Genomic DNA, 26,859 nt, shown 5'->3' with positions numbered 1-26,859 from the left:
TAACCCTATAGCCGTCACATACATTTAGGGAAATTATTATTTCTCGAATATGTACGTAACGGTGATTAAAGCCATTTACAGTCAAATAACATGTTGGACCGCGTAAGGATATGAAGCTTGATTGATTGTTCTGAAGATTTCTACGTACGTTTACTTACATGTCACATTTTACACTTTACACTTTACATGTCAAAACTACAAGCTAGAAAAATGTCGCATGACATGACATGGGGCAGGAGCATAGCTTATGAGGGACAAGGTACATGTCGGGGATCGTGTCGGAGGCTCGATACAATAGATTTTGACGTCATGTACGTTACATAATAACATAATTCATGAGAATAGGTGTGATGTGGTGTGGAATCTTATATACAAAATTATCGTGTCACAATGTTAGTTACCGTACTCCTCCGAAACGGCTTTACCGATTTTCACCAAACTTTATATGCATATTCATTGGTCTGAGAATCAGCTACTATCTATTTTTCATACCCATAATTGTTAAGGGTTTTTCGCCTTTAACATTTTTTTCAGCTAGTTTTTATCTAAATAAACATAACATAAATAAATAAACCCGAATATATTTGAAGTGTTTGAATAGAATTAATAAATTGTAGCTTAATTTGGAAGAAGTATTGTACCGAACGAAGTCACATGTTATATTTAGAAAACTAAATTTTATAGTATTTCCATTATTTTTATTTTCCATTATTAAATTAGGAAAATACTTTTTTTGTGTTTATAAATATAATATATTATAAATAAAAACACTATTCATTATTAATCCGGGTGGCCAATTATTAGATAAGAGCAATATAATCGTGATTACCCAAATTTGAATTAAATCAACTCTGATAAATCAAATCTGACACAACACGTAACTAAAATTTATGCATCGAACGTAAATAACACAGTTAATACACGGAATTTGTCAGCCATACATTAAAAATGGACAATATTTCAGTCACCTATACAAAACGTCGATGTAAATAGTCCCATAAATAAGAACAATCACTAAAAAACGCCGAATTCCGCTTCACAAAAATCAAATAGCCATAAATATGGCGTCATATTAAAACATAAAGTAGGGTAAACAATCGTAAATAAAAATTACAACGAAAACACACAATGCGATCGTTAATTCCCGTATAAATTATGTCTATTTTGTGGGACGTTTTACACTTTTTTTGTGACAACTATTTTTTGTGACAACTATTTTTTGTGACGACCATTTTTTGTGACAAAACACGAGCGGCGCCTGTGGCGCGGCGAAACCCTTTAGTCCGAATTTAAAATTTAAACTTGGAATTGTTTTTTTCTTTGAATGGCCTATTTCGTTTCTATCGAGGCTAGTTATTAATCCTTTTCCAGCCATTATCTCCAAACGCTTTATTACGATAAAACAGTTTTGTCTGTAATCTATTTTGGTAGTTCAGGGTTTTATTGGGGTAACATAGCGCCGTTTCTTAGATAAAGTAAACAATACGGTTTTATAAATATTTACTCGTAGGAATGTGTGCCTATTTTTGAAAATGAGTGGTCATATAAATTTTATTAGAATGATACATACCTACATATAAATTTTAAAGTCAGTAACAATGTTGGTGCTGCAATGTGTAGTATTTATAAGAATATGATTCACTTCATAGTTTTTATTTTAAACGACAGTAATTCATATTTATAAAAATTGTATATTTTGTAAATATTTTTAAAAATCTACTTATAGAGATAATAATTCATTCCGTTTTATATGAAAATCTTTTATTATCTTTTATAATCTTAAATCATGCAGACATACATTCACATTTTTAGTACTAAGCAACTGCATTCGGTGATGCTTAACACATCAATTCCCTTATAATACCATACATCGATAACCATTCTCAACCTGTACTCACAATAGCATTACGAATTGTGTCATATATTTTAACTAAGTCTATTTCATCACTATGACGTCATACATTATTCAGAACAGAGGATTATACGGAAATACATTTACTATCATAATCGCGGTAGACATTCGGAGTTATCAAGTGCAATGCTAATCGCATTACGATTAAGTAAAGGTAAATAATCCGGCGAGACGATCGCTCCCACGACGCACCGTTAGGGATTGTTAGGTTTAGGGTACAATGAGAGCGGATTAAGCACTCCATAAGGCTGTTTTTAGGTTCCGTACCCAAAGGCTAAAAATGCAACCCTATTACTAAGTCTTAGCTGTATGTCCGTCTGTCACAGGACTCTATTTTTTTAACAGTAATAAGCCAGTAATAAGCACTTAGAATTTTTACAGAGTGTGTATAAAAACGCATACAGTTCACTTGACTTTAACTGCCACCCATAATCAGCTATAAAAACGCAATATCTATCTTATCGAACATTGGTCAAACGCTACTGAGGATTAATTTGAAACGCCTCGTTTAAGTGTTTCCCTTACCACACCTGTCAAATCAGTTTTTTTTATTTATTTGTAATATAGAAGTAGCAGACGAGCATACAGTCAATTTGATGGTAAGTGGCTACTGCCGCCCATGGACATCTGTAATTAACCCCAGATAGGATAAGATATTTCTACTTTTGGTCGGCCACAAATGCGCCGCTACCCCTGAGGACTAAGCTGGAACGCCTCGGAAAAGTCTGCCTCCCTTACCACACCCTTCAAACCGAAACACAGCAGCGCCTAACACTGCTGTTATAAGGTAGAAATAGGTGTGGCGGTGGTGCCGCCAGAGTGGAACCACAAAGGGTTCTACCACCTTCCAAACATTTTTAAACGTTCTTAACATTGTTGTAATAAGCCAAGTTTAAAGTTAAGTGTCTCCGGAGTGGAACCACGAAGGATTTGACCACATTTAAAATGTTGAACTTTAACAGTTAATCCCCAGTGTACCCCAGACTCAAGTCTCACGGTAGCCACATTAACATTCATCTCGGGAGGAAGCTGTGACGTAGCGGAGATTATGAATGATCGATGCGTATGGCGTAACATGGCGTCATGGGGTAAACACTTCATTATCTCAAGTCATCCCGATGGTGGTGAAAGTTTGTTACATATCTGATGACTTAGGGACTTTATTAATTAGTTAATATGCGTATCAAGCGAGATATCGATGGTGTGAAGTGTGAACTGTTTAATGAGACATGAACATTAATAATAAAAACACGTTTATTGTAGATACTTATAGCAATATGCAGGAGTTCACATTGTCGTCTGTGCTACGAACATACATACAAATAAGTACGTCTATCCAGATTTATATTCTGGTTTGAAGGGTGTGACCATAGATTAGTAAAAATTACTTACTCCTAACAAGAAAATGTAACCAGTTTTGACAATTGGAATTTTCACTATCATCTATTTTTGTTTTTGAACAATGTTAAAAAATGTAGTTTTTAGATCATTTACGAATTAAACAATATTTCACATAACTGCATTGTCGGAATTGTTTAACGTAAATTACATCATTTTTTTTAGTATTTTCCGAACGAAATGTTGAGAAAGAATGCGTGTTGATTGAAGTATGTCTTTATTGCAACTGTCTTTTACAATCAGTTCACCTAACTTATATTAAAGAGCGTAGCTAGCTCTAGAGCTAGAGCTCCAAACCGCTCTTACACTAATACATACTACAGCGAAAAGAAATGACAGTCACAATTTTAATTGTCAAAACTGGTTAAATTTTCTTGTTAGGAGTGAGTTCTTTACTAATCTATATTGTTTGGGTAATAAAAAATAAACCTAGGTACTACAATGTTTGCCAAACTAACAAGTACGCACATACAATACTCCACTGAATTGAAACATACTTCAGTCTTAACAATGTTTTCAATTAAAATTTTCAGCATTATTTGAAACCCTATTTTAGTGCTATTCACATTCTAACAACTTTGTCAAACAAAACATAACAACGTTCAACTCATACTTTTTGAAAATATTTTTTCACTCTAAAATGTTCGCTGTAGTATGTCCTTTGTTAGCTAAGCTTAAAGCTCCCGGCTAAGCTTAACTGTAAATTCTGAAAGGAAGATATTCCAAGTATCCAGTTAATTCCCTTTGAGGCAAAATAAACAGGACCGTTAACCTTGCTGGCATGTTTCATAAGCCACAATAAAATATCATTCAACTTTTTTGTGACAACTTTTAAAATGTTTGATAATTACATCAAGAATTTAATTATACACTTTACCAACTTAAATACTTATAATAATTATTTTTGTGAAAACATTAATAAAATTAAGTTATTTCGTTTTAATTGTATATTTTAGTTATGTAAAGTTATAAAAATATAGAAATTGAACAGTTTAAAAAAAATACGAAAAATATCAAATTGATATCATTTTTATTTCCAGACTTTTTCATTTCAAGAGCGGTGCAAAAAATATTCGGTACTCATGAATTTTTGACGTAAGCACTTAGGATCTAAAGACAAAAAAATAACTTGACCGAAAATAATATAATAAATTCTAATACGATAAACAATTACCTCTTCAACGGATCCAATCGGGATTGATACGAAATATTTTCGAACGCGGTATTTCATCTCGAATCCTTAATGGTTTAAAAGGATTCCACGATAGTTAAACAATAAACGATGATTGACGCAAAGGATGTTACCGTTAGGGAGGCTCGGAGATCATTTTTTAAATTCAACAGATAACAAACAAAGGGCTGAGAACAGGCAGAGTTTGGACAGATAAGACGATCCAATTGTTCGGTTAAGGATTGGGTTATGGTACATTCACACTGATGTAATTTTTGTAGAATGAAGTTTTTATTGACGACCCGCGTGGTGGAGCGGTCACCATGCCGGTCTGACGCGCAAAGGGTCCCGGGTTCGATCCCCGGCCTGACAGATATTTAAATGATGAATTTAGATTTCTGTTTCTGGGTCTGGGTATTTGTGTATTTGTCTATATGTGTGTTCATGGCACCCACGACACAAGGAATCCTAGTGTGGGGCTGTGAGTGTAGAAAGCGTTTATTTATTTATTGCCTTCATAGTACATAGCGTAGATGACTCGAAGGATGGAATGGCGTTTGCCACAAGCTACAAACCTTGACAAATATTTGGCTTATACAAAAGCTATGCTATAACCGCTTGCAAAACTAAAGCCACTATCCACACAAATGGATTTTGTGACGTTGAAGGAATTCTTATCGACGACGCGTCTATCTGTCTATACCACTGTTCTACTGATCTTTTGTCTGAATGAGAAAGGTTTAGGATTTATGGTCATGATTAACACTGGTCAGTTGCTTTTTGGCAGAGTATTAAATAATATCGCATACTTTAAAATTTTTCTTCATCTTTAAAATTAATAATTTACCCAAAATGGAACAGAATTTTCTATATACATAGATTGCATTAGTAGGCATTGTTCCGCGTAAATTACACCATGACAGCCATTAAATGGCTGACAGAATTGTCAGCCGTTTAAGTCATTTAATGGCTTCCTTCAATTACAAAGCGGTGAGATATCTATACTATGCACATGTAGTTCAAAACTTCTAAAGTTATCAGATCAAATTTTGTTTTACCTCATTGTGGACAGACCATTAGTATTTGAGTGAGCATTGTTGTTTAGACTCAAACAGTCAAATTTGAATTGATTTTAAATATTTGAATGTGCCTTGTAAGGTAGTGTTTTAAATCATTATTAAGCATAAGTTTGCCACTAGTAAATTCGATCTAAATCACATTATATTATGTCTGTCTGTGCTACTTACTTTTTTGAACGGTTTTGATTTTTACAAAATTTAATGTTTCGAAAACATAGAATTTCTGTATAAATATGAAGAACTAAATGTACGAAACTTAAATGATGCCTACTGATTTTAAAATGTTTCATAAACATCGTCCAATATGCCCACATACAAACAATAAGAAATCCTTAAGACCCGTGCAATGTGCATACCAGTCAACGATTTATTTACACTGAAGCAACAAAAATCCTAAGATCCTTACACACGTATCTCTCTAAGGTTTTCATTTATTAGGATTACGATATCCTGCACGGAAGGACATCGTGCACAGACCTCAACACCTATCGCGCCACACACTGTGACAAATCGATCGCTCGCTAATGAAGCTGATTAATGGCGTCACTCGCGCTTATCTCGCAGTGTAGCGCCTGTCTAATGGGATCAGGGAGATATTCCTTTTGGGATACGGTTCGAACTTATGTTCAGAACTAAGGTAAGGTTAAGGTTAAAAGGTTAAAGTTAGGTTAAAGTTAGTAGTAGTAAAACGTGTTAGAGCACTTTTTACGTCATTGGCTCCCTCGTTACATCCATTTCTACTTGCATATATATGTAACATACTTATATTTCTAACAGAGATGTTTTCTGATTTAAAACATTTAGTTATAAATATAACAAAGTTATATTGTACATACTCGCTCCACTCAATCTATACGACAGTAGCATAACAAATGTATCGCAGTCCTTCCTACAGAACTTTTCACTTTCATATAATTCTCTAACAGCGAAAGCTGCACCTAAATGCTCGCTTCTATCAAACATAACGCTTAACTCTAACTATACGACACTAGCCTTATATCAAATCCTTGCTATAGAATGTTCGGATGATTAGCACCAAGTGATCGATTTCGTTGGTCCCCATTTGTCAAGTTTGCCTGTCATTTGTCAGGTTCGCCTGTCATTTGTCAGGCCAGCGCTTGGCTTGTCAACAAGCTAATAGTTAAGCTCGTCAACCATTTTTCATGAGTCTGATCCTTGCACTTAACTGGTGTCAGGATGACAAATTATTTGAAGGACCCCTCGCTAGATCTAATGGTTCAATCTTGTGTTGGTCTGGGAATTTTAAAGTAGAGGTACTGATATTTTGAAATATGTCATCTAAATATGTTTTTTATTTTTTCAAAGAAAAACATGATATATTTTTACTTTCATTGTTATGATTTTATATTATATGAATTGATGATTGCACATAGCTTCGAGGCTTGTGTAGGTCTACAAAGTTAAGCAACGTCGGACGCGGTCAGGTCGGGATGGGTGACCGGTAGTGGTGCATCATAGGACGCATAAAGGTCGGTCTTTGTCGGTGGATGGTAGTTATGAAAACCATTTCGAATGTTTAAAACAATTCTATCCTAACTGAACATTAGTCGTTTTCGAATACAAATTCGAATTGGGACTGTTTTGGTCGAATTGGGACTGTTTTGTGGAGTACGCTTGTGGGCGTGCCCTTGCCCATTAGTGGTTCAAAAAATATAATTTCAACGCAAATAAAGGATCAATGACAATGACAAACATTTTGCAAAGATTAAGATGTGATGAGTTTGAACCTATTGAGGTGTCAAACAATGCAAGTGATCAACCTACACTACAGGGTGTTGTATGACAAGTTTTTTATATATAAGTGTCAACAAGTTAGTAACACTTTTGTTCTCATTGTTACAAATTGAAAATTTGTATTCAAGTAAGAATCATTTGTGGTTCGACTCCAGCAACTCCGCCGTATCTATTTCTGTTATGACAGCAGTGTTAAGCAGCTGTGTTCTTGTTTGAATGGTGTAGTAATTAAGAGTAACTTAAAAGAGGCGCTTTAAGGTATCAACGCATATTTGATGGACCTTATGTAGGGCTCTATTTATATATACAATATATATATACATACATATAATATTAACTCTTTCTACACTCACAGCCCCACACTAGGATTCCCTGTGTCGTGGGTGCCATGGACACACACATAGACAAATACACGAACACCCGGACCTAGAAACAGAAATCTAAATTCATCATTTAGATATCTGTCTGGCCGGGGATCGAACCCGGGACCCTTTGCGCGTCAGACCCCCTTGCGCGGTATGGTGACCGCTCCGCCACGAGGGTCGTCAGTCTATATGGGTTGACATATGTCTTTCTCTTTGTTGGTCTTTAGCGTAGCGAAAAAAATCTAAGTCTATGACAAAAACCCATATTGAAAAGACATCATCATATCCCTTTGACACATAGAGGGTTAGAGGTTCAATAACCAGAGGGGTTACTACCATCTCTTAACACATATTATTTTAATCATACTTTTACTTGTTTTGCAGGAAATTTAACTTTTTAAGCAAAATATGACAATTTCAGTTGGTTGTATACAATGGATAAGCGAAAAATTATAAGGGTTTAAGTTTGTTCAACTGTGTATGATGGAATATTTTACTGTTTTAAGGAGGAGATGAAACTTTCCTGAACCATGATGGTTTTTAAAAGATGGTGGTAGACCCCCAGTAAACCAGACATTTAAATCAATGTACATTTATAATGAGGGTCTAAATCTTTTTATGTGTACATAGGAGCTCAGCTCAGGGAGTTCTTATGCAAAACTATATGTGCAAGAAGTCTTATTTATGGATTTAATCCTCCTGATAAGACTAAAAAACTCCCCCGTGATTATTTGTAACGAAAGTCGCTAAGGTGATTATCGCGTCTGTTCGTATGTTTGTTTTTGTGTTTGTTTGTATTTGTGTTTAATTTGTTGCGTCTATGAAGCTGGTCGCGATTAGATAATAAAGTATGGAGATAGATCTTTTCATTTACGTATTTATTACAAATTTATTAAATTGTAAGTCGTATTTAAAACGGGGATTGGCTAGTGAATATGAACTTTATCTGTCAAAGAGGGTCCGAGGTTCGAATCCCACGCAAAATCCGATTTTTCAAAGTTATACAATACAATACAAAAATTATTTATCGCACACCAAAGAAAATATCTGTATCAGGCATTAGTAGGTTAGAAAGTCGATAAAATTTACAAGTTGCATGTGTGCGGAAAAAAAGCTTAACTATTTATTCACGCTATAAATTTAAAAATCCTATGCTTGTTATGGTTAAAAAAATATAAATGTATACACACATATTTGTATACGAAGGTCGAAGGTCTATTTCTGCTTCATAACTGCAGTGTTTAAACGCTGCTGTGTTCTGGTTTGATGGGTGTGGTACGGTAGACATACTTTTCCGAGGCGTTCCAGCTTAGTCCTTAGGAGTAGCGGCGCATGTGTCCGACCTCAGGTAGGAATATCTAATCCTATCTGGGGTTGATTATAGGTGTCCAGGGGCGGCAGTAGCCACTTACCATCAGGTGGACACATGCTCGTCTGCTACTCCTATATTATAAAAATAAATATGTATATATATGCACACCTGGTGTCCATATAGTACTCAACAAAATAGCAGCCTGGTGTGTTTCAAATGAATTTTTACGCATGAAGCCTGTACGTAACAACGAAACTAATCTTAAACTTTTTTTTATGGTCACAAGAGATTTACTGAATTAAATATCATATATTTATAAAAACTAATTTTGAATACGACACACCAGATAAAATTGATGGATGTCGATTATAAAATTAAATACCTATTAATTAGATTAGATTGATCGCTTTAACTTATCTTTAATTAATTAACCACATTTAACACTTTTTGCATTCTTCAATTATTTATTCAAATGACTTTCAATACATTTTTTGACATTATCATTTTTATCAATTTATCATATTCATATCTTTATATATATTTCTTATGTGCGTGTGTATGTCACTGAACTCCTCCTAAACGACTAGACTGATTTTGATGAAATTTGTTGTGTGTGTTCAAGGGGACTTGAGAATGGTTTGGATTCACAATTTAGTCCGCGGGAAAAGGTTTTTTTAATTAATTTTTAATTCGTAAGTAGTTGTTGATTTTGGAATGTTTCACATTGGATTCGACAGACTTCGCTACCATCGCAGTTTCAAATATTCTATCTATTTTTAGTAAGTTTTTCGTAAGTGATAAGGGTTGTTCACCCTTAACATTTTTTTTATTTATATAGTAACACAACGTTTACCGGGTCAGCTAGTTTAATTATAAAATAATGATGATTTTATTATAACTAGTGAGCGTGTCTGTATTTTTGTTGGTTTAAGGATTACACAACTCATTTCTTAGTAGTTTTAATATCTACTGAAATAGTTGTTAATAATAAGAATACAATTTTGAATACAGCGTTTTTACGCTAGAATTTTATAAATGTATACTATATGCTTTTAAATTGTGTACATCCGTCCAAAATACATCAATCATTTTTATTTACCTCCTGCGTAGACAGCAAATTTTACTGAGGGGGCAATTTGTATCTTATTTTGTACTGTCACCCGATCTTTTTCAAACATACGTCAGTACTCTTGTTTCACTATACTCTATATATAAATCGGCCAATCTGATGTGTGATTCATAGAAACACACAAAATATATATTTAAAAGGTGGTAGAATGTTTGTGGTTCGACTTCGCCGGCACCACCGCCACACCTATTTCTGCCTAATAACAGCAGTGTTAGGTGCTGCTGTGTTCCGTTTTGAAGGGTGTGGTAAGGGAGACATACTTTTCCGAGGCGTTCCAGCTTAGTCCGCAGGGGTAGCGGCGTATCTGTGACCGACCTCAGGTAGGAATATCTAATCCTATCTGAGGTTCATTACAGATGTCCATGGGCGGCAGTAGCCACTTACGTAGCGCAACCAAACTCCCCAAAAGAAGTAAAACTTCTTAAATACTTCCCAAAAGAAGTAAAACTTCTTAAATACTTCCTAGGAGTACATAGATATATTTGTAGATGTTTAAAAAGGTATTTTCAACGAACAAACACATTAACATTTTTTACAATAGCGTACATTCAACGGACATGTGAACGATAATTATCGTTTCATATTGTTGACAATTAGTCATAAGATCATTATCATTCGCCATTCATCCCAAGCACCCACGTGTTATTACAACATGTGACATCCTTGAGATCAATATCTTTTTGTAAATTATGTTGGTACGTTTTTTACGTACAATTAAGTACATTTTGGTACTGTGGTTGAATGTACGTCTAAATTAATTATTCAAGCATAATTATTGTACATTATGATAAACATAACATTGCATTTGGTACTTGTCCACATATAAATGCCAAAATATAAAAAAGACAGAAATTGTCTGTTTATCAGTCTCTTCAAGAAGGGTGCAAAAAGAGCTTTCCTTCAAAGCCGGTGATGCATTGGCGACTCCTCTGGTGTTGCATGTCCATAGGCGACGGTGACTGCTTTCCATCTGGTAGCCCGACTACCTTATCATTATGTATTTATATGAACAAAATGCTAGGCGAAATTAAACCGATATTGAAAAGAATTTCACGCATCCGTAAAGATAGTTAAAGCCCGCCATAACTATTTTTAGTTAAAATGTATTTTTTTAAACTAAATAAAGAGGTGAATGAAAGAAGAATGATTTTTAAACGTGTATCAATAATTCGCCAAGTACGAGTCGAACTCGCACATGGAGGCTTCCGTACCACCAAATGTTTATTATTTTTTACCTATTTTATTCATTATATTATTAAATTTCAATTCTATCTGTTACGGTTCCGGAGATAGAGCTCTGTGACACACGGACAGACAACGAAGCCTTACTAATAAGGTTCCTTTTTTACCCTTTGGGCACGGAACCCTGAAATAGTTTTAAATTACAAATCCTTAAGTGTGAGAAAGTGAAAAGATTCCTTTGCAATAACATTTTATTGGACCCACACACCCACACACTCGCCTCGTGTGATATTCTGATACACTTATCTCTATTTGGTAAGAATAAAATTCTATAAATGCGTTTACCTGACATTATCTGTAACACTTAGCTCCATAATTGCTTGTCCTGCCTACGTAAGCTCGTAAGTTTGATCCTCAATAGGCGCTGTGAGCTTACTTATGGGATTTTGAGCTTTTGTTAAAAGCTGCGTTAGAATTCCTTAACTCGAGCTACATAAAATTTTATGCTAAGAGTCGTGTTAAGATGTGTGAACTAAGGTGGGCGCGTAAAGATTGACAATTGAAAATTTTAGAACATTTTAGCATAGTGTTGCCTTAGGAAATGCATCAAAAATATAATAATTTAAAAAGGATACTATTTCGTCCAAAATATTTTTAAGTCGATGTCGATAAATTTAATGTAAAAAGATTTCACACGAGATTTTCTGAATGTAATTATGCATGTCTTAAAGTTGAACCCATAGTCGGAGCCTTAGTTTCCTACTAGTGGACCTTTATGTACTGCCTTTATATCCCACTACTGGGCAAGAGTCCTCACAAGTAGGAGAGGATTGGACCCATCCCATCACACATCATTTTTTTTTTTTTTTTTTTTTTTTTTATAATATAGGAGTAGCAGACGAGCATGCAGTCCACCTGATGGTAAGTGGCTACTGCCGCCCATGGACATCTGTAATCAACCCCAGATAGGATTAGATATTCCTACCTAAGGTCGGCCACAGATGCGCTGCTACCCCTGAGGACTAAGCTGGAACGCCTCGGAAAAGTCTGTCTCCCTTACCACACCCTTCAAACCGGAACACAGCAGCGCTTAACACTGCTGTTATTAGGTAGAAATAGGTGTGGCGGTGGTGCCGCCGGAGTCGAACCACAACGGGTTCTACCACCTTCAAAATCAATGCACACACACATTAAAAAAATCCACCATACAAAAATATAAAAGCTATCGCCATACTAACCTACCCCATAGCCCATTTATCAATAGCCATAGATCATTCCGTACACCCCAACACATTAGGAGAAGCAAAAACTCAAACATTAAGACATAAATTCATTTAAACCTTCTAAATACAGCCCCTTTATAGTTCTAACAAATAATTTATAATGGTTACCAATTGGTGCCTTTGATGTATATCAAAAGAATACAAGATGTTTTTCCGTTTAAAATGTTAGGCGGTACCACTATAGTTTCTTTAGCATAAAAAAATATGTTTTTATACGTACGAAATAGTAGTTTTTACCACGCTTTTATTAGGTTGACCTGTACGTATGTAACGGAATCTTTGAACTCGATTTTTACCCACTTTGAACGGTCCGATTCATTTAAAATATTGAACAATTATCAAGAAATACACGATTTTATTAAATTTATCCCATTCTCCTCATCAGGATCGTCAGGAATCAGGTTTAACGATTTTCTTTGTGTGATTTTAGCGGTTCACGAAGTATAAAGTCGGACAGATTTTTTTTAAAATTGTTAGCTGTTACTATGATATATATGTCTTAACCCTCTTTAGAGACGACGTGGTTTGCAAGCTACATGTGAAGTTATTAATCTAGCTACTATAGACGTGCATTAAAAAAGAAAACGCAATTAAAACGAGTTTTAATTCCAATCCAAGCGGTGGATTTATAACCGTGATCGAAAAAATGTTATTATTTATTATTATATTCTATAGATATTTAATCCTAACCTCACCTAACTTAACCGTAATGAGTCAAACCCGACCAATCTGGGTGGTATAGAAATCTTCAATAATTCACCCAAATAACTCCACTATTGTGATGATCCCATTCTTACATTAATAAATTCATTGTCCATGCTTCGGTATCAGTGGGATCTATCGATCAATCTGTGATCGATGACCATTGGCTGGTGAAAGTTTTGATGTTTGACGCGACGAATTTTGATGAAGTAAGGTCACTAGCGATTCTGTTTTGAGTAAGTTTATATTTCGATGGCGCCTTCTCATAATCAGACTATAAAAATAATTAGTGATTGTAATGTAATTAAAGATGTCGGGGGAGTCAAACCAGAGAGGCAATACCGCTACACCTATTTCTGCCTAATAACAGCGGAGTTAAGCAACACAGTTTTAGACCGATTTATAGTCTGATTCATAATTAGGTGTCCAAAATGTAAACAAAGAAATGTCACTGTCAATATTAACAAAAAAACAAAAACTTTAACAAACTCAACAAAAAACGAAAATTTAACAAATATACACAATTTAACAAACGCGTTATGTAAACGAGAAAACATTATGCCATATTATTCTTTTTCGTGATCACAATCACGAAAAAGAATAATATCGGCTATCAAACTTAAAAATGACAGCCCAATAAATGTCTTGGGTTCCGATTGTGTTACCATTATCACATTTTAATTTTCTACCATAAACTTTGTTTTTTATTATTATTACTGTATGGGACGAAATTGAGGGGATATAAATATTAGAAAATGTGAATTAATCTTAATTTATTTGGATTATTATTTTATTATTGTTGTATTACTTTAATATCGACAAAAATAAGAAACTACCATTTCTAACGTTCTTGATAGGTCAACAACTTGATAGGTCAACACCTTTGTTTACATTTTGGACACCTAATTATGAATCATACTATAGATAGAAATATATGTAGTAGTCATACTTCGAAGAATTATTCCCTTATCGTCTTTTGCTTTGTGTGAATAGTTTTTGTAATAGGTTTGTCATTAAATATACAAAATTGATTTTATTTACGCTCTGACTAACAATGCTTAGGGAAAAGAAACTGGTTTGGTAAAGCACGGAATTTATACTAATATTATAAAAAGGAAAACTTTGTTTGTTTGTTTGACTTTAATTATTTATCTTTTCTATTGTAAATAAAAGTTATCCTTGTTAGGAGTTAAGTAAAGAATCTTATAGTACAAAGCAGATACAACACATTCTTGTACAAAAGGGAAAGGGAATCACACGTTTGTCATTTCTGGGGTTAAAACCCCGAAAGTGTCGAACTAACCGTCTGTAAACCACCGGTATCGTCTTACATCACCTCAACGTCAAACAAGATCAAGACTTTCACCGAACGCCGATCATTATCGTCTATTAGTCGATTGATCAGCTTAATAATGATTAACTGATATTGACCAATGGATGGATAGGGTACGGGTTCGAAGAATGGATATGCATATTTTAGTTTTCGAAATTATGTGCATTAAATATTTATAATAATTTATATTTTAAAATCATATGTCTTACACATCTTATGTCATTTCATATATATATATATATATATATATATATATATATATATAAATATATATATAACACTTAACACATATATAACACTTAACTTATATATAACACTTTTATATCACGGCGTGCGTAAATGGACGTTTTACGCACGCTTCGCGTGCGCAAAACCCCCATTTCCGACCCCGTAATATAAAATTTTATACAACACGCGGACGAAAAATGTTTTTCTGACTCGTGTGATTGCAGTCCTCGCCTGCGGCTCGGCCTGCAAACTCACACTTGTCAGAAAAAAATTTTTCGTCCTCGTATTGTAATGTACTATTTTAAACTACTAGTTAATCTTTAATTTATACATATAAAACGTCAATAGAACCTGGTCTTATATTAAAATATAATCTAATTAACTAATTAGTTTATTTTTACACGCTTTATATTAGCTTCACTTTTCTGTTTGTCAGTGAGTAACTCCGTTTTTCAGTAGAAAGAGATCAACATACATCCTTATCTTACCCTGCATGAAAGAATGAAATAGAATACCGAAAGCTTTTTAGTTGATTTTATCATAAAAGCGTGTTTTTTAGTTTTTTGAACTATATTTATTTTAGTTTTTATTTAAAACACCTGTGTTTGATGTTCATACATGCTAATCTTCGAAACTGCTAAACCGATTCTAATGAAACATTTGCTCCAGTCAGCAAGATAGGATACTTATGTCCTATAGCTGGGCACGGGTGTCTTCTTAGAATGTAAAGGGTTTAGGTCATAGTTCATCGCGCTGGTAAAAAATGTCTTAGGAGACTTTGCATGCTAGTAAAAACATTTTCTCTCAGGACACTCAGGCTTCAGGACAACAAATATTCTCAGATTTCCTTCGTTTTTATAGTAAGTGACAATTACCTTCCAATACGTATAATCCGCTTAAAACTGCTAGTCCGCTCTGAATGTAGAAATGAATAGCGTCGCCATAGTAAATTGTATGACTACACCTGCTCGCAACAACTTCATAGCGGACTAGCAGATTGACGCAGACTATACACAACTTTAAAATTCAGATTCCTGACATTCGAAATTTAGTTATCAACCACCGTAATAAACTTAATTAGAAAACTAAGCATTCTCTTCCACGGTCCTCAATGTAATTACAATAAAGCACATACGAGTACGAAGCGATTACGTACAGCGATCGGCGATAGCGACGATAGTCGGCGATACGTATCGCCAACCGAGCTAACGATACAGCTTCCGTGTAGTGACGTCACTGCGATGATAGTTAATGCACAGGTGACTCTTAACCATATGCTTTATTGACAGCGATTAAATATGGTTCTTTTTTTCTGCTATCATTTTTTCAAGACAATTTTCGCTCTACGTGCAGGTAAATGCTTCAATGCTTTCAATAATTTATGAATGTGGTACTCGTAGGACGCTCTTTAATTCACCGCCACACCTATTTCTGCCTCACACAGCAGTGTTAAGCGCTGCTGTGTTGTGCTTTGAAGGGCGTTGTAAAGCAGACATACTTATCCGAGGCTTTCCAATTTAGTTCTTAGGAGTAACAACGGATCTGTGGCCGACCTCAGATAAGAAGCTAATCTTATCTGGGTTTGATTGCAGATGTCCATGGGCAATAGCTTACCGTCAAGCGAATGCATTCAATCACATGAAATTTAGATGCCTACCAGGTTAATAAACTTCATCAGTAAACTAACTATTCTCCTACGTTCCACATGATTACGTCGTTCCAGCGATCGGCGATAGCAACGATAGTCGGCGATACGTATCGCCAACCGAGCTAGCGATACAGCTTCCGTGTAGTGACGTCACAGCGATGATGGTTAATGCACAGGTGACTATTCGCCACGTGTTTCACTAACAGCGATTGAAGTGAAACTTACGCTGTGGGTCGCATTTATTAGTTTAATTTGTGATCAAATTATCCTGACTTTATAAATATCTATCTGTCAGGCCATTTCACATAAAAATACAACCCCTTGTTACAAGGTCGTTCGCATATCGCTTGTCTATCGTCTATTGGTTGAGTTTCACCCTGAACAATATTTGTTTAAAGTATTACTCTAGTTACATGGTTAGCTATTTATCGCATATCGTTTATCTATCGTCGGTCGAGTCGCATCCTAACCAGTGTTTGTTTAAAGTCGTCCATCTGCGTCTCCCAGCCGGTATCCATGACGGTTTGAGCTCAGCGGTAACTCTTTTGAAAAATATTTCCAACTAGAAAATACAGTTTGTTTTACTAATACTTTTTTCTTTCAATATTATGGCAACTATAAAGTTTCATATTCATAGATATATTCTACATGTGAAACTAATTTTCATACTATATATTTGCTTTTTATTGTATTTTAAGCTATATCTTCAGTCAGTTATAGACTGATCATACACTATTTTTTGACTGAATCATATACTCTTATATAAGCTCAAAAAAGTCACTTAAGAATGACTTTAAAGGATAAAGTCAAGGTATACTAATCAGGTTACGATGGGTGTGGCAACTCGCGGATTGTGTACATGCTAATTAATCTACAAAGTTAAGCAACTTTGGGCGCTTACAAGGTGGATGGGTGACCGCCGGTGGCTAACATGCGCGCTTCCAAACTTTAAAAGACAATGCTATCAATTTTGGTTGTCATTGGAGTTCCTGTAAGCCTTGTAGGAGGCCTAGGGAGAGTTGAAAACCTCATTACGGGGGCACGAAACCCTTCGGTTCCAGTTGTTATCATTGGGTCTTCTACAAGAGCAGGCCATTAATGTATACCAATTTACAATGAAGTAGCGCGAAGAAGGACTGGGCTTCTTCCTCAGTTCAATATTGGTGGTCTAGATAGTATCTAAGTCTAAGTCAATTGTGTCTAAGTAGGCAATCTGGTACTTACATTTGCGTAGTGGAACCCGCAGGCATCCATGCAGAGGTAGAGGCAGGTGGAGACCCCCTGGATCGTCAGGAGGCCTACCTTGTACGTGGCACGCTGAAGTATCGCTGCAACAAACAAACTAATATTAGTATTCATGTATTTATAACCGACTCCAAAAAAGCACACGCATATTGGACACGCTGGACACGCTGTTTATGTCGTTATCCAACGAAATATATTGAGCGCCGACGTCAGAAATATGTACTAAACCAACATTTGTTTCAATTATTTTTTACTTTGTAGCGACATAGAAGTCGGTTGTATTTTTTGTTTTTTTTTTTCTGTCTATTAAAGTGTTGATGGATATAAGAAACGTAATACAAATGAGCAAGTCTACCTGATGCACAAAGATTCCACTACCGACTATGGAAGTCAAATTAAGTTTCATCACAGCGTTGCTACTAAAGACTAAGTCAGAATGCCTCGTAAAGTGTGAGGAGGAGTAACGTAATTTTCAAGTACAGTGACGCATAAGTAAAAGACCTTTTTATGTCTTTAATCCTGTTGTTATTTGGAGATTTTTATGACCAAATAAATATCACACGGTTTGCATATTTGTTTACAATTTAAATAAAAGTTAAAGTAGGAGCTTTTGCCCTTACAATAAACCGAACAACACCTCTTAGTCTTACTTTTTAAGAAGATTCCTGTAAAACATTGCTAAAACTGCTTTTCAAAATAGCTATTTGCATGACAAACCAAGTTTACTTCAATACCATTTCTTTGGCATGACCAATTACGTAAGTACACTAGATTTATTACGGTTTCCCATCAATGGTGCATAAAGCTGGGCATTCCGTCCTAATGGCTGCGTTTACATAACAAAGACAGTTTTAACAGCTCCATGGTCCGCGATTAAACGAATGATGTTTTGCGGAGTTAAGGCGAAGGTAGTTTGAAATGTATTTATTTTTAGGAGGTACTTAGAAATTTTTAGTTCATTTTTATTTTATTACGGTGTCGGAACTATTTTATTTAAGATTAGAGAAACATACAGAATTTGTTAGAAAAGAGATTTCAGAAACTAATTAATTAATTATTAATTTGAATTTGAAGGATTGAAGTATTTGATTTTATAATGATAATATTTTCTCTATGAATTTGTATCTTTAGGAATTAGAAAGAAAGAAACAAATAAATCATTTATATCAGTAAATAATAAATAGGTAACAATTACGATATTAATAATTATGTCGGTTAAAAATGATTATGTTCAAAAACGTTAGCGTAAGTGGCGCCACCAAGTCTCCTTCTTCTATTCTACCCACAAACAAGTCTCTAGAATTTAAATGGAACTTAGTGTTTAGCTAAAGCTTAAAACATTGATAAAGTGTATCATAATGTATTCAAAAGGTGTTATAAAATTATAATTCGAACTACACAGGCTTTAACAGCAAGTATATCTTCAAATCGATCGATTTAAACAAAGAATGTTCTAATAAAATAGCAGTAATCGAATTTTATATACAAATTTTATATATATATAAATTTTATAGATTTTATTAGAGCTTCAAGTATTTTATACCTCTTACCTCCTACTAGGAACAGTTAAATTGAATTTAATGTACGCGGTTCCAATACGAATGGGATTACAGTAAATAGATTCGATTTAGTTATTTATTCTAAAGTAGGTACAACTATTTAAAGCGATATGACTGTCAACTATTTTAAAATATGTTAAAAATAATTATATTTTTGAGTAAATTCATTCTGTACTAAACATATTACACTCTCAATACCTTGGTAGTTTTTTTTTTATTATATGGGAGTAGCAGACGAGCATGCAGTCCACCGTTGGTATGTGGCTACCGCCGCTCATGGACATTTGTAATCAACCCAAATCAGATTAGATCTCTACCCGAGGTTAGCTACAGATGCGCCGCTACCCCTGAGGACAATGCCTCGGATAAGTATGTTTTCCTTACCACACCCTTCAAACCAGAACTCAGCAGCGCTTAACACTACTGTTATGAGGCAGAAATAGGTGTGGCGATGGTGCCGCCGGAGTCGAACCACAAAGAGTTCTACCATCTTGACTGTGCGTGTAGAACGCGCGTGCTTCAAACCGTTCTTATTAATGCACACACTGTTTACGTTGCTCTACAGAGTTGTAGCATCATTTCCACGAATATTAGCATCGGAATAGAATTCAAGACACGAAACATTTCAAATAAAACTCATGTAATTGCAGTTTATTCGAACGTAACGTCGCGGTCGCGGTCGAGGCTAGCTTTATGGGTCCCCTAGATGGCGGTGGTCACGCGTTATTAGCTGTAATATGTGAGGATGGGTTAGCGTTGGGACTCACCTGGGACTTATAGAAAGGAAAAGGAAAATGTTTTTACACATTTTTTTCAACCGTGATTGAAATCGAAATATCGAAAATAGTTCTTTTTATTTCAATAAATTATTTAACTATAATTTGCCGTTACATAAGATCTATTTACGAATGTGACACCAGAAGGTTCAGAAATAATTTATTCAACTTAAAATTAATCTGTTTCTAAAAACACTTAAGAAGTCCCCTAGATGGCGTTGGTCACGCGATATTAACTGTAATATGTGAGGATTGGTTAGCGTTGGGACTCACTTGTGGCATGCAGAAAAGAAAACGAAAATACACTGCAATGCATGTTTAATACATTTTTTGTAAAAAAAGTGTTTATTTCGATTAATCTTTAAGTTTGGTTTGATTACTATGATGGACTGACTGAGAAGTAATAAAATTTGTAGGTTTGCAATATCTATTTAACGAATTTAACAATAGAAGGTTGATAAATAATTAATTACTTTACAATTAATGTGTCTCAAGTAATACCTAATTAATACTTTGTTAAAAACCTTATTTAATTTACTTTTTATTTATCTCAATTTCGTATAAAAATGTATAGTTTTAAAAGTCAAGGTTTCATTATTTTTGTTAACCTTTTATGTACTTAAATCTACTTGTTTATAATAAAATTGATTCTTAATTAAATTACTTTTTGCATGTTTTACTAATAAATTACAAAAAAAACACACTAAAATACTGTCATAAAAACAAAATCTAATGAAATCTGCAAAAGCATATGCAACCATGAATCACACCTCCAATCAGTACCCATTCTTACCGTCTGCTACCGCGACGCCGGGAAATAGATAACTTTTAATCCCAATATGGGAATATTCCGGAGAAGCTCCATTGAAAAGTTCACTCGTTTGTGCTTTACACTCGTTTATGCTTTACACTCGTTTGTTGCCATTGAGCTTTGAACTTCACTTACGAAAGTCTAAGTTTTAGCGCTCTGTAGGTAGTACTCGTATTTTAACAATTCAATTTCTCGGCTTAGTTAAACGAAGTTTATTTCGTTGGATGTATTTTTCGTGTTATTTTTTTATCGAGTTAACAAGTGCATCGTACTACCACAAACTACTACAGTTAAAGTATCTATACTTTAACTGTGATTATTTTTTTTACTTTTTAGTTAGACGAAGGTATATTTACTTTGAAGGTAGAACCTTCTGTGGTTCGATTCTGGCGGCACCACTGCCACACTATTTCTGTATTAACCGCTCCTGTATTCTGCTTTGAAGGGTGTAGTAAGGGGTACATACTTATCCGATATTTCAGCTTAGTTTTTAGGAGTAGCGGCGCATTTGTTGGCAACCTCAGGTCGAAAACTAATCTTATCTGGGGTTAATTACACATGCGCTTGGGCGGCAGAAACTACTTGCCATCAGGTGAACTATAAACCATACGCCCACAATAAAACCTCACATTCTTCATTAAAAAAAAATGAGAAATAGAACATAACATAATAAATATAAAGAAGCTTTTTTCGCCAATTAAATTCCCACAGGCTTCGAGCCAAATAGAACAATTAAAGGCATACGCGCCGCCTACAATGAAGACGTTAATATTATACCTATATATAGATAATGTATAATAATTTATTAATAGTTATCGGACAGTCTGCACGATATGCCGATTGAGATCGTGAGATATCTGCACTATACAGGGTGATGCAAATTCAATGAATGAAACAAAATGAATGAATTTAAAAATTGTTCCATTTGTTTACTTGGTCAAATTGTTTTTGATTTGTTGCCACAAAATTTCTTCCACCATGATCTTAATCACTAACTGAGAGACGAGCTACGTGAAGAATGTTTTCATCCACTAACTTAAAATGTATAAATGCGAAAGTTTTCTAGATATCCACAAATCTCTTAGTTTTTGAATGTGTATTTCGCAAAGTATGTTAAATTTTGCATCAGACCTCTCTCAATCGCGAGAAGAGGTCCGTAATCATGTAATAATCTGCAGTGAAACATAAAAAGCAGCCTATCCCATTTTGTGAGCAGGAAATAGCAAAGATTGACGATAGATAACATATTAAAATTTGTGCAAATTTAAACACCCTATATTTTTAGTAATTATAATATGTCTTTAACGGCTCTTACATATTAGTTCACGGCTTAATCTATACTAGTCAAAGAGCCTAACCACCTATAAAATATTTAAACGATTTACATTAATAAACTCCTTACAATAAGGGCTAAAATAGCTTGATTAGTTTTAGAAACAATGTATTTTTTATATCACAACAAATTCTAGTCTAGACTAATTAGTAGCTAGGCAATCTAGGTGTTTATCTAGGCTATTATTTAGACAACCTTTTTGATATTAACACGTCACTTTTTGTGGTCAAAATGTGGTCGTAACGAGGTGTTTATCTTAATAACATCTTTTGGAAAACACAGGTCGGCCTCGTCAAAATATTTTGACATCGGTTTTGATTTAAAGTCAAAATTACTGACTTAAAGGTTACGTATCAAATAGTAATTTATTTACACCTACTTATTAAAATTGATAGTTATTTTAATTATATTTGCGTGCTTTTAATAAAGACTAACACGGACATCTAGACTAGGCCTAGAAATATATCCTAGCTTAATATTATAAATGCGAATGGGAGATTTTTGTTTCTCTTTCACGCCTTAAATATTGTATATCTTATGATCACGATATTTGGCATAGATATTATCAGGGGTTCAGGAAAGGACATAGGACACCGGAAAAAGTATAGTTTCCGAGGGATAGTTAAAAACCACTGGCTGCGTGCGATGTCGTGGATAATAGCAATTTTTTATAAGATTAAAGCGAACGAGGTTGATCTTATGGTAAGTGGCCATTGCCCCTCATTATATTGCCCAAGTCCATATAGATTAGAGATTCTACCTGAAACCGATAAATGAGCTGTCACTTCTGAGGACTAAATCAGTCGGCATACACATCTTCCTACCGAAAGGGAAGAACTGCTTTACGCTATAAATATGTGTGGTGGTGTAAATATGGCCTATGTTCTGTGCCTGGGTTTTTCGCCTTTATATGTGTCCATGGCATCCACGAAGTAGGACTGTGAGCGTAGAAAGTAGAGATGTTATAATAGGGTAATTTTTAGGTAATCCTATTATATAATATATTAGCTATCGTATATTATGATACCATAACTATTATGCGATATTAGTCACATATTAGTGAACCGATCACTATTAGCTACTCAATGTAATATTGATACCTGCGTATCGTACATTAGGGTAACATACCTATTATGGGATATTAGTCACGTATTAATGAACCGATCACTATTAGCTACACAATGTTATATTGATACCTGCGTAGGTAATATTATCTACAATAACTAATATTAAATACATGATTCTTGAGAATATGCACGATATTAATCACGTAGAATGCCTATTATAGAAGTAAACAGGTGAAGGTGATTAAATTCTCAATTTTCAAATTTCAATTTTTCAAATTTTTAATAATAGTGTTATTTATTTCTATTTTAGCATTTACTGTGCTATTATGCTATTGTGCTATTTACTTTATTGGACAATATACTATTATTATTATTATTATGATCAATCAATCGAATTGCAATAACTACGCAGTTTACAAATAATATAAGTAGGTAATCTCACGGCGTCCGTTAATCCCAGTAAAATTCGATTATTATTATTAATATTATACTTTTAAATACGGAAAACATTGTAAAGTTGATACAACGATACGTGATAAAACTTACATAGATTTGTTGTAGATTTTCGAACGCTTGTAGGGAGTTTCCAGACTGGTCCATATTTCTACTGTGGCCGCGCGGCGTTTGAATATTGTCATAACGAAGCGACTCGCCTGATCGCCTCGCTATTACGCGTCACTATTATTTGACTAATATCTGGTAACCTATTACGCTACATTCGCCTATATTGTCATAACGAAGCGACTCGCCTGCTCGCCTCGCTATTACGCGACACTATTATTTGACTAATATCTGGTAACCTATTACGCTAAATTCGCCTATCCTAATATGAATGTACATGACTTGTATTATGATACCTGTACCTGCTACTAATATATTAGTCACACCTCTAGACTAGAAAGCGTTTTTGTGTAATTCAAACCAAGAATCTACAAAAAATTCAATTCGAACTTGCTCTAGATATCACGGCTGTGTCAAAAATCATTAGCATAACTTTTTAGTATATATATACATATGTATCTAAAACATATGCAAAGCATGTTATTGAGCGATTACATAAATTCGTAACACGGACCGGTTCGTAAGTGGAACAATACGTTTGGAATAAAAATGGAAGCAGTCTTACTTTCAAGCAAGTTCAAGTTCACTTACATAAGAATAAGGTGAGTGTTCTACCGTCGAATGGCTACTTTATGCTAAGCGAAAGTAATATAAAATTACAAAAAATCTTCGTGGTACTTTAGAGCTCTCTTAAAGTATTGTGGAGCTACCATCGGTACTTATTTCTGCCTCATAACAGCTGGGTTAAGCGCTGTTGTGTTCTGGTTTGAAGGGTATGGCAAGGCAGATATTTTCATACAGTTCACTTGTTGGTAAATGGTAATTCCCGCTCATAAACATGAGTTAGAATTGGTGTCTGTACAACTAAATATACGTCGCTATCCTTAAAGGCTAAGTTGGAAACCCGCTTCATTTTTCTCTACTTTGCCATACTTTTTTAGGATACAAATCGTAATTTTTCACGCAATAAGGTCTCAATGATGACGTGAAGTATTTAGGAGGCACTTAAGCGAATAATCGCCGGCAGTGCGACATGTCTAAAGATGAGATCATATTATTATGAGTATCGGTGGCGCCGACGGCAACACAGAGCAGTGTGTAAAGACGTTCATACAAGTGAAGAATAATTTACACCGTCACATTTAAACAAAGTTAAGTAGATGGCGCTGGTTTAAATCAAAAGAAAATAAATCATGTGAAAGTTTAGGAGGCTTTGAAGACAAAACCGTCTGTTTCCACTTCCGTACCCGTTGAAAGGGCATACCCTTAGCCTTAAAATAGTAACAAACACAACTACAAAGTTTAAATAACTTCAAAAATTTAGATTTAATAGAAGAAATTTCGGGTTCGCCTAAAACTAAGTTTTAGCTTTTAGCCATCTGATAAAACAAGTGTTAAATTCATTTTTCGAATCAAGCACTGCAGCATAGACATTTCTAGGAATTTATGTATGTAGATTGTAGCATCAAGTTCAAGTTCTTTACGTAATGTAGCGATACATAGATCATAGGTAGCGGCGCCTACGGCGACAACAGAGTAGGCTTCGACAGAGGAACCAAACACAGATTAGGCACTGACAGAGACACTTTATAGATTATGATGTGATCAAATGCATCTCATATTAACTATTATAAATATACATAATTTTCAGAAAACCTACATTTATGACAAAAGGAATACTTCACGCGTAAGTTTTGGAATTTTCAGAATACAAATAAATAAAAGCAACCTTTTATTATATAGAGATTGGTCATAAATATTGTTTTTTTTCAGTATTTCTATTATACGAGTATTACCTACTCCTAATAATGCGTTCATTCTGACATAATTATACATGTTAATATCGTTAAAATTAATGAATTAATTATGACACGAGCGTACACGATACGCTCATATGAATGAGATTGCTGCATTTAAACCTGCGATGGCACATGGTCTACGACCCAGGGTCTAGACAGTCCATTGACACATGACTCCCAGGAACAAGTCACGTTCCGGCATGTTGCAGCAGACAGGCGCCGTTATCACCTGCTGTTGCGCGGTCACGTCGCGGTCACGCCGCGTTTACGCGCGGTGACATTTAACGATTCTATTTGAATTTTGTGTAAAATTTGTGGCAATAAGTCTGAGGTCGGTAAGGCTTTGAAGTATGCGATTATGAATAGAATGAATCATTTTTAAAGAGTTTCAAAAGTTTGATGATGCATTTAATTAATTAAACCATAGATAGTTTAAACGTGAACCCTTGATTAGATGTTGCTGACACAGCTTCTACAGCCATTTCTGTTTATTATTGTAATGGTAATGCTAAGTGCTACTAATTTTTCTTTTAAAGCGACAAGAAGCGACACTTACACCGAGCAACCCAACTTATTCCTCAGGGATAGCAACGCATGTGTGGCCGACCACACGTAACATTAGAAGAAGAAAGGAAGAAAATACTTTATTCAAGCATATTGCAACACACAGTACAATTGCAAATAGGAAAAAATAATTAAAAAAAAGCACGGTTATAAAACTAGTTACTAAAAATAAGACAATATGTATAAGTATATAAATAAGACAGAATCCTTATAAAAATGTAAGAGTAAAAAAAAATAAAAAATAAAAATACAATACATAACTAAACTTCTATGTGCTGCAACAAACGTGAATGGGGACAAACTCAGTGAAGTCATTAGAATCATATCTACTCGTAGCGACTCTACAGTTGCTTATAGACGCCTATAGGATTTTCCACATATCACTAGTTGTGTGCACTGTGCATGCTGGTATGCTATTTCTGTTTCAAAAAAAAAGTTTCAATGTACCTAGCAAGTGATTCTAACATCCAACACAAAAAAAAATAAAAACGCTTTCAACCGTGAATCTACAAGGACCTTAAAAACACCATAATATTCACTTACGAAAGTAATAAAGACTAATTGATATTGAATTACACGGGATCTTTTGCGGTCAATTAATACGCCGATTATCATTTTAGCGCTTCAAAATACCGTTACCTTACCGT

The 26,859-nt window shown here is 34.6% G+C and overlaps 1 protein-coding gene across 5 annotated transcripts in view; it reads right to left on the bottom strand.

The window, feature by feature from the left end:
- bnl (fibroblast growth factor branchless) overlaps positions 1-26,859 on the bottom strand; it is a 272,965-nt gene that overhangs the window by 17,671 nt on the left and 228,435 nt on the right. For all 5 annotated transcript variants that reach the window (XM_073077081.1, XM_073077080.1, XM_073077078.1 and 2 more), the window contains exon 4: positions 17,722-17,825. In XM_073077081.1, coding sequence (XP_072933182.1) covers positions 17,722-17,825 — 104 coding nt within the window. The remainder of the gene's footprint in view (positions 1-17,721; positions 17,826-26,859) is intronic.

This window comes from Epargyreus clarus, unplaced genomic scaffold (assembly GCF_041222505.1).
Source record: "Epargyreus clarus isolate Ecla_fem2 unplaced genomic scaffold, WU_Ecla_fem_2.2 ptg000010l, whole genome shotgun sequence".
NCBI classification, from domain to species: Eukaryota; Metazoa; Arthropoda; class Insecta; order Lepidoptera; family Hesperiidae; genus Epargyreus; species Epargyreus clarus.
This window is presented reverse-complemented; position numbering and strand designations above follow the sequence as displayed.